At 41.3% G+C, this 9,333-nt stretch overlaps 1 protein-coding gene across 1 annotated transcript in view; it reads right to left on the reverse strand.

The window, feature by feature from the left end:
- LOC124267007 (phospholipid-transporting ATPase ABCA1-like) overlaps window positions 1–9,333 on the reverse strand; it is a 79,150-nt gene that overhangs the window by 19,847 nt on the left and 49,970 nt on the right. Inside the window, 10 exon segments of the mRNA XM_046701850.1 lie at window positions 291–460; window positions 704–890; window positions 1,690–1,810; window positions 2,560–2,684; window positions 3,084–3,188; window positions 3,869–4,011; window positions 4,613–4,764; window positions 8,599–8,733; window positions 9,218–9,245; window positions 9,247–9,303. Coding sequence (XP_046557806.1) covers window positions 291–460; window positions 704–890; window positions 1,690–1,810; window positions 2,560–2,684; window positions 3,084–3,188; window positions 3,869–4,011; window positions 4,613–4,764; window positions 8,599–8,733; window positions 9,218–9,245; window positions 9,247–9,303 — 1,223 coding nt within the window.

Here is a 9,333-nt window from a genome sequence, read left to right on the forward strand (position 1 = left end):
AGCTCAAAGTAAGGCAGTTAATTTAAATGCAACCTGCATAATTACAATGCTGACAGACAAATGGTGGCAATTTGGACAAATCTGATATTTGAATTTGGAATCATGATATCCTGGAACAGTCATGGGACACAACTCTTTATTCTTCCAAGAGTTGCTATTTGGGTTATCTGATTACTCAAGATTGGGGTTATCTAATAATCTAAGAGCAGTTTTTTGCTATGAATAGGGTAAGGAGAAATATCCAGATCTCCAAAGAAATAATACTGAAAATAATATCGTATGATACATACATTGTTTCATCATTCAGTTGTTCCTGGGTATAGTTGAGTGGATGGTTGATGGTGGTGATGCCAAAGTTACTGGGGTCCTTAGAGGAGGGGAGATAACTGCGCAGGATGACATTGTTGAGAGAGTTCATATAGGCCACGACAGCTGCCCATCCCTTGTTGTTGAACCATACCTACAGGAGACAGAGAACATATTCTAGAGAGTTAGGATGTTTCAGACCAGTCAGGAAAATAGATAATAAAGTCCTGGCAGTCTCTCTCATGGAAATATCTATATTTTGGTAGCAACATTCAGGCAAGGATTTTCACAAGAAATTTACTGGCATCAACAAAAGTTTCAACGTTAACCAAGAAGACATTTACTAAAAAAGAAGACTTGATTTGGTTATTCACAGAAATAGCAATTTGAGATATACCTTAGCAATGTCCTGCCGGACAAATCTCTTGAATAAATCATCCAGGTCCTGCCATATTGTCTCGTTACCATCGACAACAGCAGAACCGTTATTGGCTGCTCTTCCGAGTCGGTCAATGATGTTCACTATTTGTGTAGAATTCAGCTGAGCTACAGGGTTCTTGTCTCCAAAACTGAAGCCTCCGTATCTACAAGTAACATGAAAAAAAACCTGACTTCAAGGTGACATCGGAGGAGATGGAAACACACTGGACTATCCTTCAACCAACTCAGAGATACAAGTCAAGGGGTTCTCATCACAGGCCATAACATTTAAGGTGTCCTTGGATTTAAATACCATATTTTCTTGCGTATGTGCACACTTTCCCCAAAAAGCATATCTCTGTGCATTTTGCATGTAATAATGAATTCTGAAATTAATCTCCATGTAAAAGTATAGAAGTAGTGACTGAGTATAGTATTACTCCGTTTTTAGCAATAGTCAAGTAATATCACTGCCAGGGACTGAAATAGTCGAGCCGCCTCGTGGTGTAGTGTAGTAGAGAGCTGCTTCGAGAGCCGGAAGGTCGGATTCGATCGGTCGCGCCCTACCAAAAAGACGTTAAAATATGGTACTTGTTGGTCCTTGCCTGGCGCTCGGCATACAACAATGGGTACAACAAGGACTGGTCGGCTCGGAGTCAGTATGCAGCATGGTATCTCAGTGGGCTAGCACTATAAAACCAGCTTCAGTCTGGGCTAGTACAAGCAGCCGCACATACACATGCACGCACGTCGTCATATGAGCGTAATATTCTCAAGCACAACGTTAAACCCAATTTCACCTCACCTGAAATAGTCTTCACACATTGTATCCATGTGGGAACCTGGGTCTTTGGCATGATGAGTGAACGCTTTAACCATTAGGCTACCCGACAATCCTTAACTGGTATAATATTCTCAACCCCCAAGCAGTTTCACTCTAATAGCACACATTGCCTGACTTACCTTCTCTTGATATACTGCTTCATGGTTTTGACTAGCCAGTCGCTGGTGTTCCGCCCTGTCATGTTGTAGAGGTAGTCTGTTGTCGGGAGGTAGGTCTGGGAAGGGGTGGGGCCACCAGCACCTGGATCAAAGTGAGTAAGTGAGTGGGTTGGTTTCAATCTGATCTAAACAATAGGAGATTGATTGGTAAGTGCAAAAACCAAGCAATCGAACACCAAGAGTGATGACAATGAATTTAAAAAACTTAATGCGCTGAATTTGTGTTTGTTAGGTGTGATCACACTTTTCTAAACTTATCAAGTTGATACTAACCAATTTATTTTGATGATCACTCTTTTGGATTCTCCAATCCTAATACTCAATTTTACAGATCTTTGCACTATACAGAGTTCATTTAAATGAGCTAACAGCTCTAGTACACATCTGGGCAAGTCAGTAAACATTGGGAGAAAGTGCACTGTGATGAGGTCTTAGACATAAACTGCTCTCAAAGACTTGGAGCTGAAAACAACAATTAGAAATGCAATTCAGGGTTAAAACCGACATAGGATTCTGACACATGAGAGGTATGCAACTCTGCACAGTGGAGTGAAGCATCTTTGACAGCTTTGTTTGTTTGCACTCAACAAAATTCCGGCTATATGGTGGCGATATGTAAACAATGAAGTCTAGACCACACAATCCAGTGATCCACAACATGAGCATCGATCTACGCAATTGGGATACGATGACATTTGTCAATCAAGTCAGCGATCTTGACCACCCGATCATGTTAGTCGCCACTGATGACAAGCATGGGTGCTGAAGACCAATTCGAATCCTGATCTTCACCGGTTCATCAGAGACTGCACACAGAGAGAGTTGTTTTACCTGGTGGACACTCCTGGACTCCAGAGGCACAGGAACAGGATGGAGAGTCTATGGACAGGTTTCCGGTCAGCTTCGGTCGTGCCGTCCATTTTCCCACTGCATCTGATGGCTCACATGGCATCCCACTAGAATCACACACCATCAAACCAGAGTGAAGAATGACCGGAAATAAGCTGGCCCCGTCTCACTTATCTCTAGCTGGCACGTGTAAAGGGAGTCGGGACCCAGTTTAGTACCAGAAATAGTAGCGCCTCGAGAGACTAACAGGCCCTATAAATGATACACTGAATCACTTTACTCTTACCTATGCATCACTTTTTGTTATTGGGAATTACTGTTTATCAATACATTTGTGTAGGTACCAGAAAACAATACAGTCTGAAGAATCATAATTAGGGTGAATGATCATATATATTCAATACTGTAACCTTAAGTAAAATTTCTAGTTTTAAGCTAGGAAAATCATTGAGTTTCAATCCTTTACCAACATTGTTGTGACAAATGAAAATAGTTGCATTATTTACCTGATTTGATAGACCGACGAGTTCATACATCTTGTTCCTAAATAGGGCTTGGACAGGAGGGTGCTTTCCAGTTTGTCTGCGAGGGTTGTACCAGGGTCATCATTACTGCCAATCAAAACACTGTCATAAAGGGACTTGGCGCCATGGGCTGATGCCCATAAAAGGATAGGTATAGGGGTGACCGGTATATCCATTGTAACAAGTGCCATGCACAACACACTGACATTGTGTTTAAGTATTGAAGGGAATCATTAAGGATTTGTTTGAATGTGTCGCTGTGCTACATACATAAAGCCAAACAGGGACTTATCTGGCATTCAAGAGCTTTTGACTGGCAAATTTTGAAAATGTGACATTGTTTACAATTGGATTATTTCATTGTTCTTATCTTCAGAAATTATGAGGAATAGGGAAATATTTAATTCAAACTGAGAATTTCTCTGCCATCTACAGCAGACTTACGCCAAAGTGACATATTGTGACAACCCCTATTGTCTCCTTGTATCTTTACCATCTCTGCCTTTCAGAAGAGCTTTTTCATGAAGCAGAGATTACATTTCTTAAGCTGAATCAATTTACAGGGAGTGAGTGAGTAAGTTTAGTTTTAAGCCGCCCTTAGCAATATTCCGGAAATATCACAACAGGGGACACCTGAAATGGTCTTCATATATTCTATCTATGTGGGGAATCAAACCAGGGGCTTGGTGTGACGAGTGAACGCTTTAACCACTAGGCTACCTCACCGCCTCTAAATTTACAGCTACAAGTATCAATGTAGTACACACCTGTAGAACATGAAGAGGTGATCGTCGCCCTTCTGGGGCACATAGAGCCAGGGGTGCAGCTCCAGGGCTGGTTCCGCCTGGAAGGGGGGCAGGATAAGGGCAAACACCATGGCCAGACACACAAACCCTGCCGGCAGGATGATCTGAAACGATACAGTTTGTCTCATTGAATTTATGACTTCTCTCCTATTCAACTGTTTGTTACTGCCTGTCATCTCTTGAATATTATTACATTCCTGATTCACTACAATAACAGACATGTGTTATTATTTCAATTCAAACAGATGGTTGATTTACGTTTCCATTCAACTGGATATGAAAATGGTGATGGTAAGGTATATTATAGAAGAGCAGGGATCTTGACATTGGGGTTAAGGGAACATTTGGGGGTAGCCAAGACACAATGAAAGAGTGGCTTAGCCCAAAAAAGTATCACATATATGGGAAAGGAGCAGGTTGGGGGGCAAGAAAAAATAGCAAGCAAAATATTGTAGTTCTAGTCCTAGGACCAATCTCACCATTGCTTCCCCCAAACAAATGACCAGTCCCTAACTTAAGTGTAGTACAAACAAAATCTCCGTAGACAAGTCTCTTAAGGAGGTCTCCAGTGCTAACAACTTATACTTGTCTAAAGATGGATTGGTACCACAGCATACGTTCTGATATCCTTAGCCTATTGGGCAGGACTATCGGACTAACAGACTCCTCCTTTGACAATAATGACAAACAGACAAACAAACCCACCTCACACACAAAGCCCTTCTTGCTACGGCGAACACGGTGGAAACGCTTTATGAAAAGTGCCCAGAACTGACGTCGTTTGAGGGTCCATCCTGATAGCTTTGTCTCTGACTCGGCACAGAAACCTGGATCACTAGCTTGTTCTGATGTCTCATCTGAAACAAAGAGCAGACGCGTGGAGATAGACTTTCATGCAGGTGTAATTAGTGAATGCTGGACGTTAGATTCCAGTGAGAAGGTGAAACAGTAGATCGTATTTCAGACATATAAAGCATGTGACCTTGCAGAAGTGGAGAAGCTATGATGAAGTAGTTAGACAAGAAAATTTACGACTTTGTTGAAAACCCACAAACATTGGCAGGTGGAGACACACCAGAAAACATAATAACTTGAGATTTAAACTGTCAATCAGGTTTCCTGGACACCTAAGGGCCTTAACTCTGCACATAGAACAGCAGTGCCTCAGACAACTGGGCCATGCGAATTTCAGCTTGACACAGTGTGCAGGACCAGATATGAGGTAGCGGATGATAAACACTGCTTGAGAGGTGGTTGTTTCCTCTACTTAAAAAATAGGGTTTTTGTTTCAGTGTGAATGATGACTGTGTCCTTTTAGAATTAGTGAGTGAGTGAGTTTAGTTTTATGCTGCACTCAGCAATATTCCTGCTATTTGGCGGCGGTCTGTAAATAATCGAGTATGGAACAGACAATCCAGTGATCAACAGCATGAGCATCGATCTGCGCTAATTGGGAACAGATGACATTGTCAACCAAGTCAGCGAGCCTGACCACCTGATCCCCGTTAGTCGCCTCTCTACGACAAGCATCGCCTTTTGTGCCAAGCATGGGTTGCTGAAGACCTATTCTACCCCGGATCTTCACGGGTCCCTTTTAGAATGAAGTCGAGACTGGACAACCCTGTGACCGATATTGTGAACCATTACACTGCTCGGGAACAATGACATGATTTAAACTATGCTTTAAACTAAGTCATGAAACCTGTCCACCGAATCCATTTGGTTGTCAAGGCACACCAAGTTATTGTGGCTTTCCCATCCTTACGAGGTACCCATTCACAGCTGGGTGGACTGGGACACATAGTCACAAGACTTTGTCCAAGTTTACTGCACCTTACTGTACCGACAACTAGGTGTATTACAACCAGCATAGGTTGATAGAGATCTTGTCTATCCTAGAATTCCCTCTGGATTAGGACTCATGGAAACTTTAGAAAGCAGACATTTATATAACAGGAGCACCACACATGAAGATCTTACCACACACCATCAGCTGCAGAACAAAGCTAGACTCTCATGCACAGCCAATGCTTCAAAGCAGGTAGACATATACAGAAGTCTAAAGTTTAGAATACAGCAGAAGATATGGCCTGATGATTGTCACTACATCCCATCACACAAGTCATGGGCATTTGCCTGACATTTATACTGCAATTGACTGCAATAATGTTTCATTGTATTATGATACACATACATTGCATGCATTTGTGTAATTTGTAAAAATAGGCAAATACAAATAGGCAAATGATAATTAAGAATTCTTGCACACATTTTTTTCAACCTTTCATTCATATGCCATTATAGTCAAATGTCACTTTGGTTAAAACATGCTTGATAGACACATTACATACAGGAAGCTGGTTCAGAATAGCTTACTTTTTAGATAAAAAGGTTGCTCATTTCTAACTTTCAACTTAACTTGTTACTTACGTAAAATGTGCCAACAAGATAAGAATGCATGACAATGAAAGCATAAAATACTTGTATTTTCCAACATATATAGATACATATTTATCAGCATTTCAAACTGTGGTATAATGGCAATACTGCACACCTCAACAAACAAGACCATACTTCAATACAGGTTGGCATGCATGTACACAAGTCTTGGAACACTGGAGCAGATCCACCTTGCTATCTGATGCTACCATCCTCTACACACACAAACAAGGCAGCTTCACAAGCATGGTAGTATTATTCTGCACACTTCACTAATGATTTCATCAAAAGTTTGGAGAAACTAACAAATTCAAAATGGATATTATCACTGGTAGTTTTCTGAAATGTTAAAGTTTTTGGGTTTGAAATATACCATATATATCACTTGGACAAAGTTAAGGATTACTGATTGCATGAAAGAATTCAGAATTGGGAGACCTTAACTTTTTTGAGTAGTATATTTTAAACAATTTCATTAAGCTTTTGACGAAACATCAGGATCTACTTATCATGAGATATGGATTGCAGCATGTATGGCTATTGAAGCAAAGGGGATTACCACTGCAGCACACAATATAAACTAGCATAAGCAGTTATCGATAAAGCTCATGACTGATGATGGAAACTATACCCAATGGACAGGATGATAAGTGATCTTAGGATGAAGAAATTTAAGCATACTATCAAAAATAGACTGATTGACTGAGTTTGGTTTTACACCGCTTTTAGCAATATTCCAGCAACATCACGGCGGGGGACACCAGAAATGGGCTTCACACATTGTACCCATGTGGGGATTCGAACCCGGGTCTTCGGCGTGACGAGCCAACACTTTAACCATTAGGCTACCCCAACGCCCCATCAAAAATAGAAAATGGATGCAAAAAATAATAATTGTGTCAGGACCCTATGCATCCAAGGTTGATTGTGCGAATTCAGAAGCCCAAGAGGAGAAAAATAGTGAGTATTTTCCATGCAATTTACATCAATAGTTGCTTACACTCAGTCATGCACTGAGGAGTCTGACACCGTAATTGGCAAGAACTTATGACAACAAACAACTTACGGGGTAATAAACTGACTTGATCTAAACACAATAAAAAACAAGGAATGAACAATAGACACCATAGGATATTAAAAGTTCACTTACTTTTCTTACTCTGAGTGTGGGCTTCAACATGACACAATAACAAAAATGTGAAACAATAATCATAGAAGTAAAATACAGAGAAGAGTGAGGTTGGTGTAAAAATATTCCAGCAATCTCACCTATATAGCCTAAGACTGGGCTTCACTGCAATCAAGTATGGAGCTGAACCCCAGTCTTCAGTGTGATGAAAGATTACATTGTCCACTTACCTACCTCACCACTCACCGCTATTCTATCAAGGACTGGGAGAGTACTAGGTACATATTCTGACCCAGAATCCCCAAATCAAGATAATTACTGGGTACTGTAGACATGCTTGGGGACTTGAGGCCCTTTAAACCCAACAGTGAGACAATCATGGTACTTGGGGCCTATACAACCCGTGAATCACAACTGAGAGACAATTACAGGTACTTAAGGCCCATACAACCCTTGAATCCCAACGAAGAGACAATTACAGGTAGTTGGGGGTAATACAACCCTTGAATCCCAACGGAGAGACAATTACATTAGTGAAACAATCATGGTTACTAGGGGCCTATACAACCCTTGAATCCCAACGGTGAGAATACAAGGAGAAAGGAGTGCTCTTCCCCTGGATGCATCAGCAGGTGAGACAATTACAGTATCTTGGGACCTATACAACTCTTGAATCCCATCAGGGAGAATGCAAGAAAAGGAGTGCACTTCCCTTTGATGTGTCAGCAGGTGAGACAATAACAGGTACTTGGGGCCTATATAACCCTTGAATCCCAACACCGAAGCACCAATGCATATTAGAGGCCTATAAAACCCTTGAATCCCATTAGTGAAACAATCATGGTTACTAGGGGGCTATACAACCCTTGAATCCCAACAATGACAATGCAAAGAGAAAAGAGTTCTCTGTCCATGGATGAATCAGTAGGTGCTTGAACAGGGACAGTTGTTACATGTTGATATGTTAAGTCATTAAAATATGGAATGACAAAGAAGAGGTTGAGTATATATGCCCCATGAGGAAAGCAAAAAATGGTACCGCATATAATGGTACAGTCATGAGTTAGTTAATGCTATCAGGAACAATGCATGAAAGAGATGCAATGAGAAGCACCGGACTCACCTGTCATTTCAAGGTCACTGTCCTCCATCAGGTCAGTAGTGCTGTTGACGCGGTTCACTCGCTGCTTGATGGGGAAGATGCCAAACTTCTTCTTACGGAAACTCAGACGAGACACTGGCTTTGGATATTTGCCTCCTAAAAGGAGATTGTAAGCATCAAGTGAGTGACTGAGTGAGTTTAGTTTTACGCCACACTCAGCAATAGTCTAGCTATATGGCGGCAGTCTGTAGATAATCGGGTCTGGACCAGACAACCCAGTGATCAACATCATGAACATCAATCTACGCATTTGGGAACCGATGACATGTGTCAACCAAGTCTTTGAGCCTGACCACCATCGATCCCGCTAGTTGCCTCTACAACAAGCATGGGTTACAGAAGATCAATTCGAACCTGGATCTTCACGGGTTTGTAAGCATCAAGGTTCACAATAGATACTATTGAGTCAAGGTGAGTAACTATGTTTAAAAACAGACAGAAAAGAATAAACTTCTTTGTTTCATCTGTTTAAGAGCTATGTACAAGCAAATACCAGGGCACTTGCAACTTCTATTGTAAGACATGTGAATCTGGGATAAAACACCTGACAAACAACGAAGCTAGTGTGTAAGGCACCAACCATCATAGACCTGTTCAAGCTGCTTATGAAGTCATCTCGCCTGTGGGGATGTCCACACCGCTATCCTCCGCAACCTTCAGGAAAACCTGGACACAACAAAATCAAACATTACCATT

This window comes from Haliotis rubra, unplaced genomic scaffold (genome assembly GCF_003918875.1).
Source record: "Haliotis rubra isolate DU_JTF1 unplaced genomic scaffold, ASM391887v1 Scf1295, whole genome shotgun sequence".
NCBI lineage: Eukaryota > Metazoa > Mollusca > Gastropoda > Lepetellida > Haliotidae > Haliotis > Haliotis rubra.